The sequence below is a fragment of the Pollicipes pollicipes genome, unplaced genomic scaffold (genome assembly GCF_011947565.3).
Source record: "Pollicipes pollicipes isolate AB1234 unplaced genomic scaffold, Ppol_2.1 Scaffold_6686;HRSCAF=7923_pilon_pilon_pilon, whole genome shotgun sequence".
NCBI lineage: Eukaryota > Metazoa > Arthropoda > Thecostraca > Pollicipedomorpha > Pollicipedidae > Pollicipes > Pollicipes pollicipes.
In genome coordinates, this window is record NW_023596921.1 from 31,373,593 (window position 1) to 31,389,244 (window position 15,652).

A 15,652-nucleotide genomic window follows, 5' to 3' on the forward strand; every position below is an offset into this window, starting at 1 on the left:
ACGGCGGACCTGGCAATTTGCGCCGGGTGGGCGAGTAGGGGTGACGGAGATGCTGGCAAGTCCAGAGAGAGGCCCGAGACTGTGACGTGCCCTGGTGGGCGGAACGACGGCGGATCCGGGACGAGGCCCCGCACCGCGCCGCTGAGCCGGCGGCGGCGGCGCGCCCGGGCTCGGCCGCCCGTCACGAGCAGGGAGGGGGGCGGCGCCGCTGGACGCCCGCTACAACCTCGCGCCGCCCCCGCAGTCGGCAGCGGCCGTAGGGCGCTGCGCTCCGCCCGGCTGCCGCCGTCCGGGAAGCGGCCCGGCCAGCTTCGTCTCGCTGCAGGCCCGGCCCGGCGGCGGCAGCCGGGCCGGGCCATCTCTATGTAAATGACCGGTGTAACAGCGGCCGTTCGGCGCCGACCCGTGCCTCTACCGTGTTGGCTGCCGATCAGCCGCGTCGCCGCCGGCCGGCCGCCCGCCCATCGAGGCGGTAAGCTTTGTAGCACTGGGACAGGCGGCGCCCGGACGCTGTGCTGGACGACACGTCAGAATGGTGACCCGGCGTGCCCGCTGACGCCGGCTTGTGAGGATCGCGAGCGGTACGGTCGGCGAGCACCTCCGGCCAGGGTGACGGGTGGCACGGGTGGAGCGAGGGCGCAGGCAGCAGCTAGAGCAAGTCCGCTAACACCCAGTAGACCACTTTGTTGCGTTTTACGCGTGCTCGCCTTTTCAGTGTACGTTAGCTTCAGCATCAGCTATAGCCAAACAACTTAGTAGTTCTTGGAAATGTAAAGCATGTTGCGGTGGTGCGTGTTATGAAGAGGCTCTCACTCATGAATTCATGTCACAACATGAACTGCCAGCGGGCTCCATTCACATAGATGACAGTGTTATGAAAAGGGAGTAGCATTGCCACGTAATCGACACGCCCACAAACACCAGATACGGCGTGCCAGCCGGACATCCGGCGTCGCCGTCACGTGGGCGAGCCTTTTCCGCTCGGGACCTGTTTGGGGAGGACGGCGCTCCGACATCACGTCACCGGGTCACCTTGCACCATGACGTCACGTAGCCCCGATGGACCGGTCGGTGTGAGACGCTGCCGGGCGGACCAGTGCTGCCGTGACCTGGCGTCGTTCTCCGTCCTTCGCGGGGTGTAACTGGGCGCTGTGGCGCAAGGCGGTCGGGGCGTGCTGACACCGGGCCGCCAGTAAAACGCTGGCGGCCGGGCGGCGGCGCCGGAGACCCGGCGTGTGCCGCTGCTGGCGTGAGAGCGGGCCACGGGCGGCCTCGGCCCCGTCCCTCGGCCAGCAGCGGCCTGTCGTGGGCCTTGGGGGCGGAGCCGGCCCGGCGCAGAGGCGTGGCTGCAGCCGGACGGGGCGGGGTGGCTGCGTGCTCCGCTCCGCCCGCCTGAGAGCTTCCTCGAACGGGAGCCACCGGCGGCGGCTTAAGAGGGGGCCTCGGGCGGGCCAGGTGGCCGGACGGGCCAGGGGTCGGACCAGCGCGGGCGGCCCGTTCACGGGGTGGGAGCGCTGCTTCCCCCGGGGACGTCCGGCAAGATCGGCCGGTGGAACGCAGGCGCGGCAGGCGGGCGTGGCGGCCGCTGCGCGTCCCGAGTCGGCCAAGTGCTGCGCGGTATGGCATGCCGCGGGCCCGCCGGCCCGTCCGGAGTCCGCGATAGCTCCCGGACGTGCTTACCTGATCCAGCTCGAGAGAGATGAGTCAGCCCCCCCCCCCTCCCTGCACGAGCTGGTGTGCCCACCTGCCCCCCCCCCCCCCTCCATCATCGCTTTCGGCGGATTACGAGCTCGAAGAACCGAGTCTGCACGGCATGCGTGCTAGCCGCGGCCTGAGATGGCCCTAGAAGATGGCCCCAGCCCGGCCGCCCCTTTCTTGCCGCGTGCGACGCGCGCTTAGAAGGCATCGCGAAACGCGACCCGGCCGCCCGTGGACCGAAGCCGTGTCGCGGCGCTCGACCGCCGCCGTAGAAGGTCACCGTGTGGTGACGTGGTCAGCCAAAAACGCGGCGTCCCATTGTGCAACGCCACAGCTGGCCGGCCGCGCTGTCTCGGCGTCCATGCCGGATCTTGATGTCTTGTCTCGCGCAGCACTACGCAGTATCTGCATCTGGCGTCTCCGCTGCGTGCGCGCTCCCAGTTTGGACTGACGATTCGATCACGGCACGCGGCCGCCGAGCGCGGCGGCTCTGAAAGGGGAGGTCGCCTCCGCGACGGCCGCCGGCCGGCGCCGTGCGGTCCGGCTCAGGTCGCCGTGCTTTGATGTCAGTAAAAAGCGGGCGGGCGCGGCGGCACGGGCGCCGCGCCGGCCGGTGACCCTCGCGTGCGCCACGTCCGCACGTGGACGGCGGCAGGTCCTCCGACCGGTCTGGCCGTGGTCTGGCGCTGGAACGCGCAGGTGCTGATATATGCCGAGTTCGATGCTGTTTGTTTTCGGGTGTGTTGACCGTCATTAAGAGCGAGATATTAGCTTTTTTGCATGCTAAATCAGTCGCCCATATTTAGTAACTTCGGCATCGCATCTGCGACTGTCGGCGTAATGACCAGCGTTTAACCCGCAGTCCTCCAAGTGTATGGCCTCTACGTCTACTTGTTGACTTCCGAAATTGACTAAAATACTTAGTCCGTCAAGCCACGCGGCCGCCGCATCATCAGCATGCGTTGCGAACCGCCACCAGTTGTTTGTTTCCGGGCGGGTTCACGTCTGCTGCGTGAGGAGCGGTGCCAGTACTGCGGACAATGCGGAACTCCAGCATAATCCCTTCCGTTGACGGTTTTACGACGCATATGACTGATATGGATATGTGACTGATGTGGTCAACCAGTCGTCCGCGCCGCTGGTCCGCGGCGAGACGTGGACGCTGCAAAGCGCAGCCAGCACGGCGGCTCGGATATCTCGAGGGAATGGCGCTGCCGGCTGTGCGTGTGCGCCTGGGGAAGGCGGCACGCGCGCATACGTACAGCGCCGATCCTTGTGACTGGTGTCCCGCGGGTGACCTCAGCCTGACCTCTGTCGCCCGCCGCCGGCAGATCGTGATGCTGCAGGACGAGAAGTCGATGCTGCGGGCCGAGAACCAGAAGCTGCAGGAGCGGCTGCGGCTGCAGCAGGAGCTGCCGGACGCATCGACCGGCGGCGAGGGCCCCGAGCAGCGGCAGCGCTACAAGCAGCTGCGCGAGAAGCTGGCCGCCGCCGATGAGGAGATCTACAAGGTACGACCCGGGCGGCCCGAGGCGGCGCGGTGTGGTGCCGTCTGTGGGCAGGGCACCGACACGCCGGGCTCGTTTTATGCGAGGAGCCCGGACTGACGGACTGACTGCTACCGTAAGCTGACTCAACCAGACCCGATCCCGCCTCAAAGGGGATGCTCCACATTTGAAGACATCGAAGCAAGCGTCAGACGTGATGCAATAAGCTCACTTGTAACTGTTGGTGGAGTTTTGAGTGGAACAGGCTGCCCTAGACTCCATGGTTTCGTTGTTAAGTAAATATGCGCCTCAATACGTCATTGTTTGGTTACGCCATCGTAGCTTGCACAACACGGATTGAGAGCCAGCTGACGGCCGTCATGTCGAGAAATCGTGTTCGTGAACGCCAGGTGTGAACAACCCAATAAACACATTTTTCTTGGCCTTGATCGCCGCGCGGCCATTGGAATGGCAGGATTTGAATGACGTCATTGTGGCGTCATGAGCGCAAGGGAGACCTGGAATTAGTCACATCAAAATTGTGTGCACATATCCGCGGGCGCATGACTCAGAAATTAGAAGGGTTGAGGTTTTAAGAGGGGCTGTGAACTGTACCGAATAATCTTCAAAATGGCTGTGTCGGTCCAAAACCCCGTACAAATGTGGAGCACTTCCTTCAGTCCTGCTTGCCTGACGCCGCCCGACTTGACGCATGTGGACGGGCTCTGGTGGACTGATTCCGATGGACTGGTCCCGGCCGCTCCGCTGGCCCGGTCCTGAAGCGGACTCCGCCCCAGCCTGACATGGCCGGGCGTGGCCGGGCTCTGGTGGACTGATTCCGATGGACTGGTCCCGGCCGCTCCGCCGGCCCGGCCCGCGAGCCGACTCCGCCCCAGCCTGACCTGGCCGGGCGCGGCCGGGCTGGTCACCGGCCGGTCCGGGTCGTTCGCGGGCCATCTGTCCTGCCGAGGGCCCGCTTGACCCGGCACGTGGCTCCGGACTGCCTCGTCGAGGAATCAGAGCTGTCAGGCTGCAGCAGCGAGATCTCCTAGACGCAAACGTTGCAGGCTTTGTGTCGCCTTGACAGGGAAATCCCGATAAATGGGGCGCCGTAGCAGCGCTGCCGGCTGTCACGTACGGGGACTCACGTCTGCATTTCGTCCGCTCTCCGGAGCCCGTTCGCCCGGTTTGGTCGGGCGGGGCGTGCTGTGCCTATCGGGCGGAGTTGGCATCTGATTGCAGTCCGTCAGTCAGGCTTCTCGATCAAGTCTCCAATGCGCCCCGTCCGTCCTCGGTGCTCGAACTGTGGACTTTTCATCGGGAGACCCGTGTTTAAACCTAGCGTGCTGCGAGAACATTTCACCACCCAGAGCGCCGCGAACATTTCACGCGGCACCACGCCAACCACCAGAACGCTTGCCCGCGCCAATAACCGATCCAAAGGCTGTCCCCCCCCCCCGCGATGGCGTACTCTGCCGGGGGTGGCGCGGCCGCTGCCGACAGTCGACGCGATGTGTGACGTCACTGGGGTGACACCGGTGGGGCGACTGACGGGTGTCACTTGGGTGACGCCGCGTGTCCCCGCCCGGCAGCTGGAGGCCACGCGGGAGGAGCTGCGCAGCAGGTGCGACGTGGTGGAGAAGGACCTGCGGGAGACGCAGACCAAGAACGAGGAGCTCCAGCGCATGGCGGACGAGACGCGCCGACTCCGGGTCAGTGGGCGGGCCGTCCGTCCCGCGGGCGGGGCTTCACGCCGCCCCTCCTCGCCCGCTTTTGGGGCGAGTGAACGTAGCCGGTGATGTCTCCGCTGTCGCCCGCTGGTGGCTGCTCGTTGTGCTTCGTGATGAGATGCATCTGGCCGTCGTGTACGTTTGTCATGTTTGTGTCAGATAAAATCAGGCGCGTTGTCTCCGGCATGATTGCGCCCACGGTATGTCGATATGTAATCGCATCCTTCAATCTGCCGTCGGGCTTTCCTGTCCCCGACTTTTTGCACCGATGCGGTTGCGGGCTACCTAAATTGCATGATAGTGACAGTGTAATGCCGCGCGCCGAGCGGAGCGTCTGGGCCGCTGGCTCCGACTCTGGGCTTCCCTGCTAACCACGGGCGTGCCGCCGGCAGGATGAGCTGGAGATCCTGCGCGACCTGGCGTCCAAGGTGCCGCAGTACGAGGCCAAGCTGGACACCTACCAGAAGCGGCTGCAGGAGATGGGCGACCTGCGTCGGCAGATCAAGCTGCTCGAGGAGAAGAACACCGACTACATGCAGCAGAACATGGAGCTGGAGGAGGTTCGTAGCCTCCGAATGAGTCTGTCTGGTGAACTCGGACCGGTGCGCTGCGCCGCTTATGGTCCGTCATCTCGAGCGTGCCACTGCGTAATGCTAGGGCCTCTTCCTTGCAACTGAGCTTCGGTAATCGCGTCGCTGAGCAATCACCACGTCAGCTCCCCGTAATCCAGTCTAAGAACGCCGTATACCGTATGCAATTATCACCAGCGCGAGAGCGTTTCCTAGAAAGAGCTGCGTGATGTGGCGTGCGCCTTGTCCGGCGTTGGCGTTACCAGCCGCGCCCGGCCCGGTCCGCCTGACCCGCCGTGCCTGGCGCGTCCGCAGGAGCTGAAGAAGTCGGGCAGCTACCGACCGCAGCTGGACCTCTACAAGAAACAAGTGGGCGAGCTGCACGACCAGCTGGCCGAGGAGACCAAGAAGCGCGACAAGGCCGAGTTCGACCTGCGCAAGCTGGCCGAGAAGATGGCCGCCCTGCAGAGCGAGAAGGAGGTCGGTCTCCTCGCGGGGACGCAGAGGGCCGGGACGGGGGTGGTGGGCCGCCCTGGCCGGCACCGGAGCGCTGGGCCACGTCTTGTGGTGGGGCGAAGGCGTGAGCGTGGCGGGTGCGATGTGCGCCGGCGGTCAAGGGAGAGCGATAGCTTGTGGCGGGTGCGATGTGCGCGGTGGTCAGGGAGAGCCGATAGCTGTGGCGGGTGCGATGTGCGCCGGCTGGTCAGGGAGAGCCGATAGCTCTGTGGCGGGTGCGATGTGCCGGCTGGTCAGGGGAGAGCCGATAGCTCTGTGGCGGGTGCGATGTGCGCCGGCTGGTCAGGGAGAGCCGATAGCTCTGTGGCGGGTGCGATGTGCGCCGGCTGGTCAGGGGAGAGCCGATAGCTCTGTGGCGGGTGCGATGTGCGCCGGCTGGTCAGGGGAGAGCCGATAGCTCTGTGGCGGGTGCGATGTGCGCCGGCTGGTCAGGGGAGAGCCGATAGCTCTGTGGCGGGTGCGATGTGCGCCGGCTGGTCAGGGGAGAGCCGATAGCTCTGTGGCGGGTGCGATGTGCGCCGGCTGGTCAGGGGAGAGCCGATAGCTCTGTGGCGGGTGCGATGTGCGCCGGCTGGTCAGGGGAGAGCCGATAGCTCTGTGGCGGGTGCGATGTGCGCCGGCTGGTCAGGGGAGAGCCGATAGCTCTGTGGCGGGTGCGATGTGCGCCGGCTGGTCAGGGGAGAGCCGATAGCTCTGTGGCGGGTGCGATGTGCGCCGGCTGGTCAGGGGAGAGCCGATAGCTCTGTGGCGGGTGCGATGTGCGCCGGCTGGTCAGGGGAGAGCCGATAGCTCTGTGGCGGGTGCGATGTGCGCCGGCTGGTCAGGGGAGAGCCGATAGCTCTGTGGCGGGTGCGATGTGCGCCGGCTGGTCAGGGAGAGCCGATAGCTCTGTGGCGGGTGCGATGTGCGCCGGCTGGTCAAGGGGAGAGCCGATAGCTCTGTGGCGGGTGCGATGTGCGCCGGCTGGTCAGGGGAGAGCCGATAGCTCTGTGGCGGGTGCGATGTGCGCCGGCTGGTCAGGGGAGAGCCGATAGCTGGTCCCGACCCGGCGCCGGCTGGTCGCCGGCGCCGGGAGAGCCGGCTGGTTATCCTGTCGATATGCGCGCCGACTGTTCGGAGCGGACGGCCTGCTTGAACTGTTAGTGCCGACGCGATACTGTTGTCGGTAGTCCGACACCGGCCGTCGTGCCCCGAACTCCCAACCATCGCCACGGCCAGCGCGTCAGCATTTGGGCGCGCTCCCAGCCGGGCCATCCGGGCCGCGCCTGCCCGCGCTCGCGGCCCGTCGGGTCGGCCGGCGCCCGCCGTGTTTTGTCGGCTGCTTCGGTATGCGACGAGCGGCGGCGGCGGCGGCGGCGGCGGGTGACGATGACCCTATTCGCGTGCGGCCGACCGCGCCGATCGCGCCGCCGCCGCGTGCACGCGGGGCGCTCCGGCCCGGTGCGTGGCCGCCCTATCGCCCCTCCATCAGGCTCCCAGCCTTTCATCCTGCAGCGGACGTCGCCCCAGGACGCGCGGAGCTTGAATGAGTGCGCGCGGCCGCCGGAGACGCGCCGGCGATCTCGCACGGCCGGGTGCCCTGCGTCGGCCGCCATCCCTCGGTCGCGCGCGCCGCGGGCGGCCGGCCGGCTGCGCCCTGCCATTGATCGCCACGTTAGACCCGGCCGCAGCGAAGCCGAGTTAATGTCGCGGATGCGCTTTGAGGAGACGGCCGCTGCCGGGCCGTAGATCATGAGAGGGGAGGGGCCGGTGGCGGCCGCCTCACGATCCAGCTCCGGCACGGGGAGGGGCAGCGGTGGTGGGTGGGTCGTGCGCATGAGAGGCGCGTGAGGTCGGCGGCCCGCACTGACCAGTGAGGACTGTAGAGCCGGGAAGTTCGCGTACGCCAGCCGCTTGAATTCGGCTGGGTCTCGCCATCGCTCAGAGAGAAAAGAGCGAGACATTCACTGGGAGATGGTGTGACTCCGGCAGCGTGCGATGCTGTGCGCTGTGGCGACGGCCGTGCCAGGCCGCTCTGCCACGGCGGGACGAGTGGCGCGCTGTGCCGGCTGGTGGCGTGCTGCTGTTGTGTCGGCCTCGGTCGTGTGCGGTCTGTGCCGCCCCCGCCTGACCTGCCGCCGCCGTCCGCCCCCCGGCCGCGGCTGACGGAGGAGCGCGCCAAGCGGCGCGAGGTCAACGACGAGCTGAAGCTGGCGCAGCTGCAGCTGAGCGGCGCGCCGTCGCCGCTGGGCGCCCGGCTGGCCGACGGCGGCTCGCCCTCCGACGTGGGCGCGTTGGAGCAGATCCCCACCGACGTCAAGTGAGTATGGCGGCGCTGGCCGCAGCTGGCTCCGGCGGCGCTCTGTGCCGGCCGGAAACCTCGACGGCTGTGTCCCGGACTCGGACTTACCTGACCGCTGCAGGGCCGGAATAAGGCGCCTGTCGTTGCAGGGAATGCATGTGTCGAGGTGATGCCCTCGGGTGACATCTCGGGAGTGGGGTGGAGGGAGGGGGGGGGGGGGGAGGCAGCACATTGATGCAGGGGATATGTGCTGTTCTCCACGGGCTGATATGGCTTAACCTGGGCGACGTCCCGTGGACTGCAGTAGGTGTTTACCCTGGGGTGGGTTTGAGTGTGAGTGTGGGTGGTAGTGTTCGAGTGAGACGCAGCACCCCCCGGCTGATGCGTCCGGCTGCTCCTCCTGGCTCGATGTGATCGGACGGAGGCGGCGCCACGTCGAGTTCACGTGAGTGTGTCCTGGCCTCCACGGACTCGGAGGGCGGAGTGTCCTCCCCGAGACCGGTCGAGCCCGACTCGTTGGGGTACATTGGCTCTGACGGGGCGGCGGCAGCCGTCAACCGCTGGAGCTGGCATTTGTCCCGGCCGCTCGACGCGGAAGCATGTTATCGATCTATACAGAGCCCGGAACGTGGGCGGTATTGTCTCCGTTCGCACCATGTCTTTCCCCATGAGCTAATGTCCCCGTTGTCCGGGCCGCGATTTTAAACGGCCGTGCTTTTGGGCAAGATTGTCATCGAAGCCGCCCTTTTTGCGGGCTGTCCTTGACGAGCGGAGACTTGCCGCCGTCCGAGCGCTCGCTGATAACAGGCTCGCGATCGTTGGCGCGTTACAGTACATGTCCGCCGCATCCAGCCGTGGCGTGTGAATCACTGGAGACGGACTCTGATTTGCCGGGGGGTCCTCAAGCGGCAGGGGGAGCGAGTGTCCTTTGTCATGCGGATCGAGCCATCCGGCGTGTAGCAAGCGGTCTAGCCGCCGTCGGTGCGTACGCAGAAACGGCTGACTTGCCATCAGAGTTCTTCTCAGGGTGGGTGACGTGCGCGCGGCCGCGGACGCGTCGTGCCCTTGCTTGTATGTGCGTGTGCATGCGTGTGGGCGACGTGCATGTCGGTTGGCTTTCGAAATCACTGCTAAGTGCAGTGTTTTGCGCTCGCTCCAGGGTCCAGTCGCCTCATTCGTGTGTTTGTCCCGCCCGCCTGGTTGATGCTCCCTTGTGCACGCGCTTGTTGGCTTGTTTTTTGTCGCGATCATTGGCTGGCTGCCTGGTTTTGAGCCAGCTCTTCAAGTTTGATGTGATTCAAGCGGTGTGTTTTTGTGTCAGTTCGAAGTTATTCATCCATGAGCTTCGCATTGTTTGTTGTTGTCCGACGATACTGCTCATTGGCGGGCCCGATTCAGTCCTTGAGCCGGTCCAGTGAGCGAGTGTGTAAATGCGACGACTGTACTTCCAGCGTACCACGCATCCCCGCGGTAACTATTACGTGTGACGCCTCTGCCTCCCGTGAGCCGTGTGAGCCTCTGGTGGTCGTGTGGGGGGTGACGGATCAGCCCTTGTCTGAGGCAAGTGTGTTAGCGTGAGTACCATCCCCGTCCGTGTCGCGGCAGTGTTGAGATGAGCCCGTGAGTGAGCCTGTTCCTCCCTGTGCCTACCCCGTGAGAGCCGCTCGGCTCTCTCCGCGCGAGGCCTGGCATCGCCCTGCCGCGTCGAGCTCCCTGCAGCGGCGCCGCCGCCTCTCCCCGCCCGCAGGGAGAAGCTGCTCCGGCTGCAGCACGAGAACCGGCAGCTGCGCGCCCGCGTGGACGGCGGTCGCCAGGACCAGGAGGAGGCGTACCGCGCGCTGCTGGACGACCTGCGCGCGCGCGAGACCTCGCTGCAGGCTGAGAACAGGTGGGCGTCCGACACTCAGCTGCTGGCGCGCCGACCGGCGGCGGCGCGGGCCCCAGTGCGCGTCCCGGCGCCGCCGTCGCTCGCGGCGTCCGCGGCGCACGCGGCACGCGCGGCGCCGCCCCCGCCACCGCCGCCGCCGCCGCCGTCGTCGGCGCCTCTCACTGACCAGGTCACCATCCGACACATTCACGAGATTAAGCTGTGCACGTCGCCGGAGCCGATCGAGCTGCGCCGGCCGAGCCCGACCGACAGCGGCGTGCGGCTGAGCCCGAACGCGCTGCTGCGCGAGTACGTGGACCAGCTGGTGTCGGCGGCGGGCACGCCGCAGCGCCACTCGCCGGTTGTGACGTGCGGGCCCCGGCTGCACGCACGGCCGGCCGCAGCGCTCGCCGTCAGCAGCGTACACCGAGGAGTACATCCGCCGGCTGCAGGACATGGCCACGTCAACCAGCGAGCTGCTGCCGGCCGCGCCCCCGCCGCCGCCGCCGCCGCTGCTGCTGCCGCCGCCGGCCGACGACGCGGCCAGCGTGGCCTCGTCGCGCGACGACGCGAGCGTGGCGTCGTCGCGCGGCCCGCAGCGCTTCACGCGACAGGGCAGCGTCAAGTACAAGCAGGAGCGGTGGCCGGGCGCGCAGCGCCAACGCCAACTGAAGGTGCCCGCGCGCAAGGAGGACTCGCTCGACTCGGGCTGCGGCTGCTCGTCACGGCGCACGACGCTGGACGCGGCGCGCCTGATGGACATCGAGTGTGGCTCGGGCACCACCACGATAACGGGCGTGACGGAGCGCAGCGACAAGTACCTGGAGCGACGCATGTCGTTTATCGGCTGCTACGACGGCCTGTACGGCCCGCCGCCGGCCTCGACCGCCGGCGCCAGCGACTCGTCCGGCTCGCTGCTGGATGAGCCGCTGTACGTCACCACGCCGAGCAAGGACTCGGCCGTCGGCAGCCGCGCCACGCCGTCGCTGGCGTCCGCCGAGGAGTTCCACCCGGAGGTGTTTCGGGCGTTCTCGCCGGCGGCGCGGCTGGCGCCGCTGGCCGAGCGCTCGCCGCCGCGCGACGCCGCGCCCGACGGAGACGAGGAGGACGAGCTGGACGAGGCGCAGCCGGCCATGGCGCGGTGGCGCTCGCGCAGCTTCCGCCGGCCGCGGCGCTCGCGCTCGCGCTCCAAGTCGAAGAACCGGCGCAGCAAGCTGATGGACACGGTGACCCTGGTGGGCGCCACCTTCGCCATGTGCGCTCCGTGAGCTCGCCGCCGCGCTAGCTCACGCGACGCCACACGCGCGGAGGACGCAGACGTACGTGCCCTGCCGGCTGGCCAGGCCCCGGCCTGGCCGCCCGGCGGCCGGCGAGGGCCGACCGCGGCGGGGAGCTGCCACCGGAGCTCACCTCGTCGGACCCGGCCCCTCGCGCCGCGTCGGCTCGCGTCTGCTTGTCTTTCACAGATGTCTGCGCGCCGGGTTTGACGCCGGCACGCCGGACGGCGGCACGCGTGCTGAGGTTTTGTTGCGTTGCTTGCGTTAGGCAGTCGGCGGCGAACGTCGCACGTCTTGGTAGCCAGCGGGAGGAGGGCGCGCGGTGCTTGGCTGCTTGGTGGCGCTGTCTGGTCCCAATATTGTCGGATGGGAGGGCATTTTGTCGTTTTCTTGTTTGGTCTGTAGTTTTACGTTTGATTAGATCTTGGTAGCATGCGCCTTTGCTTTAAATGCAACTTGTGTTTTGTGTTTTGCAACTTTAAGGTGCTAGATGAACGACATTTAAGTAGCTAGTTCACCTTTGCGATTGGTTGCACCTGAATGATATGATCTTGCTTCGAATCTCTCATTTATTATTCACTGCCTTAGTACATTGTAGTGTGCGTGAGCGACTGTGAGCTTTATGTCATAAACACACGGAAGGTTGTTGTGTCTGGGCATGCTGTGGCTTCTACTTCTGTCCCACACTCTTCTTTCACACGAAAGCGGACAACCCGCTACATGATGAGGTCGGTGGGGTCAAATCACGACGCCTTTCTTGAGCACTGTCTCCGTTATCGAGCGTTCAGAAGTAGACCCCGGCAGCGCGGCGGGTGCGAGAGCGTGTGCACGACCCCTCTGTGGTCCGCTCGGCCCGAGCCGCACCAACCCACCGAGCCGGGTGATCTCCACGAAGAGTCTCTTCTGACACGAGTGCGGTCGCCCGTGGCGGGGTCACCGCGGGCTCGTATGTGCCGGTACTGGCCGGCCTCGAAGCTGTAGGCGGACCACGGAGGGGCCGTCCGGCTCCGCACCCGCCCGGCCGCCCTGCCCAGCGCAGCACGCCCGGACAGGACAGCGCTCCGCGCCACCGACTGCCGCCGCCGCCGTCTCCGGAGAGAGCGAGAGAATATACGCGCCTGCCAGCCGGCCGTGTGTTTCTGCTCGCCACCGGCCGACCCGGCCCCGAGAGCATGGTCAGCCCGCCGGGGCTTGCTTGCGGCGCGGCGCTCGCTTTCAGATGTGTCCACAGTAGCGCGGCGATGGACGGGGACGCCACCTGACCCGACCCGACCTGACCTGACCTGACCCGACCGGACGCGACGACACGACGCGGCGACGCAGGACGGCGCGCGGCCACTAACCGGGCGGGGCAGCGAATTAAACCGGCGTTTCTCGACCTTCCGCTGTCTGAGACGCGCTGCAGGTAAACGGTGGTGGGTTGGATGGCGGCGGCTCTTCTCTGTCCTCTTGTGTCGCTCCTTGTCTCTCCTGTTGCTCGCTACTCACGCACCCCTGCAGCTCACCTCGGAGCGTGCGACACTCGGCTCTTCCTTGTGCACCATGTAAGTACCTTTTCGGCTGTTCGGTTGAGACGCCCGCCGCCCGGTCCAGGAGCGCCCCTCCTCTGTCTCTCTCCTCTCCTCCCGGCGAGAGCTCTCGGTGGGGGACGGGGGGCGGGGCGGGACGGGACTCTGTCCGTGTCGCCGTCTGTCTGTTCCCGGCGGCGCGCCCGCGCGTCACGTGGTCTGCGGCCCGCCCGGCCATGGCGCCCGGCCAGGGCGGGTCCCCGGTCACGTGGGGCGTGCGCGCGCCGACGTGCCGACCACCGTCGCTCGGCGCCGAGCGTCGACGGCCGGGGCTCCGGCTCCTCTGTGCTGCGGCTTCGGGGGTCGGCTGGGCTGTCGCCTCGCCCCGTCGCCGCCGGCTACACCCGGCGAGCGGCGGGACGGTGCGCGCCGCCGACCGCCGCGCCATATGTATCCCGCGGCCACCACGCGTATCTCAGCTTCGCTTTCTCGCCGCCGGTCGGCACCACAGGCGGCTGAACCAGCGCATCCTGGAGCTGCAGTCGCATCTGGAGGAGGGTGGCGGCTCGGAGCGCGCGGCCCCCTCCACCAGCCGCCTGTACTCGCTCGAGCAGGAGCTGCAGAACAAGACGATGCAGATCGGCGAGATGGAGATCCGGCTGGCCGAGCAGGGTGAGTGGGTCCGCCAGGTCCTGCCAAGCGGCCGACCTGACTTGTTCGAATTGTCGCCTGTGTCGGCAGCCCGCTCCGGCGGCTCCCGCGCTGCATCGCGTTGGTGCATGCTCTGTTGGCTCATAAGTACCCTTGTGTGTTCAGTACTGTCTCTGGTATGAACTGGAGTGTCGATAGGAGTGCGAGCGCAGCTAGTACGGACGCCAGTTGACTGGTCTCACCTCAATCCCTGTCCGCTACATCTCGGCGGGCTGCTGCCTGTGTCTGTCTCGCCCCCTCGCCGTCGCACCGGAGTCGGCCCGCGCTGACGCCGGCCCGCGCCGCCGGCAGCGGCTCGCACGCAGGAGCAGCAGGAGCAGCTGTCCCGCCGCGACGCCGAGATGGCCGCCATGGAGGAGCGCTACAAGAAGTACCTGGAGAAGGCCAAGTCGGTGATCCGCTCGCTCGACCCGAAGACGGCCGGCTCGGCCAGCTCCCCGGACGTGTCCGTACTGCGTCATCAGGTCAGCGGTGTGCTGTGGGCTCGCCGCCGGCGGGGCAGCAGACGGCTTCGGTCGGCTCGGCGGCCCTCTTGGGGGGTCTGGGGCGACAGGCGGGCACGGGATGCGTCCCATGTTGCTACGCTGCACACTCCCATTTGAAGTGTGAGTGGTGTTCACAATGGGTCGTTTACTTGGTACTGTAAGACGAAAGTTTATCATGTTTGGTAAGCTGTTAATACTGTTGGATTGTGTTTGATGTGTCGCGGCGCCGTCGCAGCTGGCCGAGAAGGACCGCCTGCTGGAGGTGATGGAAAAGGAGAGCGAGAAGGCGAAGTCGATCCGCGAGGCCGAGGAGCGGCTCATCACCACCGCCTTCTACAACTTCGTGAGTTTGTCGCGAACTAGCCCGAAGCCTGCACTGAACCCAGTGATCTAAACCGCACAGCACGGTTGGGAACGAAGTTGTCTCCATTCGACCCTCAGCGGTTGACGTCACGCGGGAAGGAGCGCGGCCGCGTTGGCAGGGTTTGATGCGCCATCCAGCGGAGCCAGGTTTTGTGACACGTGAACGTGTGCCCAGGGCTCGCAGATCCACCGCCAGGCGGTGGAGCAGCGTCTCTCGAACATCAGCGGCGGCCAGTCGTCCTTTCTGGCCCGGCAGCGGCAGGCCAACACGCGCCGTCTCCACGGCAACAGGTAACCGGCCCGACATCTGGTGGCGGTCTGTGCAAGCTGAACTTCACACTGTCGCTGCCCGCTACGGTCCGGCGGCGGACACGGCTCCAGAGACAAGACATTGGTGCTGGCCGCCCGACGATCCGCGTACAGTGGCGGCACGAGGCTGCGGTGGTGGGTCAGTGGGTTCCCGTTATCGTTTCGTTGCACGCTTCTGAGTTTTTCGATGGCTACAATTGTAGCTACACTAACACTTCTGCGGGAGAGGGGGGGGGGGCGAAGGCGTCGTATCTGTGTGACGAACTTGACACGCTTCCGGGCATGTGCTCCTCCGCAGCCTGCTTTTCACGATGGACACCAGCGAGCTGTAGCAGCCTGCATGCCACCCGCGCTGTAGAACTCCGGATACCACCTGCGCTGTAGAACTCCGGCTAACCCAGCGGTCGCTGACCGGCCACCCTTACAGCTGCATGCCTTGCACGCCGGCCTGCATGGTGACGCGTCGCGTCATCGCCATCCCAACCCCGCATGACTGCAACACCTGAGCAGCGAGCGCTGATAGCCGGGTGCTGTCATGACTCCCAGCGGCCGCGGTAGGGTTTGCGCCGTTGGACCGCCAGCAGGCGTCGTTCGATATCTGGCATCGTGAGCAGCGTGACGTAGGGCCGCGCTCCGCCTGCCGCCTGTCGCCTGCGCCTGTGCCTGTCTGGCCGCGCTGGGCCCGGAAGGCGCCGCCTCACCGCCGCCTGTTGCCTTTGCAGCGAGTTTTACGACTACTAGCGCCACCTATCGGGCTCGCCGGCTATTGCCCGCGCGCCCGCGAGCTTCGTCGAACTCCCGGCCTCCGACCTTCCGCTGACCTTGAGCCTCCCACGCCGAAAAAGCGGCCG

General features: G+C 66.7%; 1 protein-coding gene across 1 annotated transcript in view; it reads left to right on the forward strand.

The window, feature by feature from the left end:
* The window catches only part of LOC119108175 (protein Hook homolog 3), a 16,419-nt gene extending 1,161 nt beyond the window's left edge, over positions 1–15,258 (forward strand). The window contains exons 2-12 of the mRNA XM_037231753.1: positions 3,030–3,209; positions 4,778–4,897; positions 5,308–5,475; positions 5,800–5,968; positions 8,224–8,299; positions 10,029–10,169; positions 13,445–13,605; positions 13,936–14,108; positions 14,365–14,472; positions 14,668–14,783; positions 15,100–15,258. Coding sequence (XP_037087648.1) covers positions 3,030–3,209; positions 4,778–4,897; positions 5,308–5,475; positions 5,800–5,968; positions 8,224–8,299; positions 10,029–10,169; positions 13,445–13,605; positions 13,936–14,108; positions 14,365–14,472; positions 14,668–14,783; positions 15,100–15,133 — 1,446 coding nt within the window. The 3' untranslated portion in view covers positions 15,134–15,258. The remainder of the gene's footprint in view (positions 1–3,029; positions 3,210–4,777; positions 4,898–5,307; positions 5,476–5,799; positions 5,969–8,223; positions 8,300–10,028; positions 10,170–13,444; positions 13,606–13,935; positions 14,109–14,364; positions 14,473–14,667; positions 14,784–15,099) is intronic.
* The last annotated feature ends 394 nt before the right edge of the window (positions 15,259–15,652 follow it).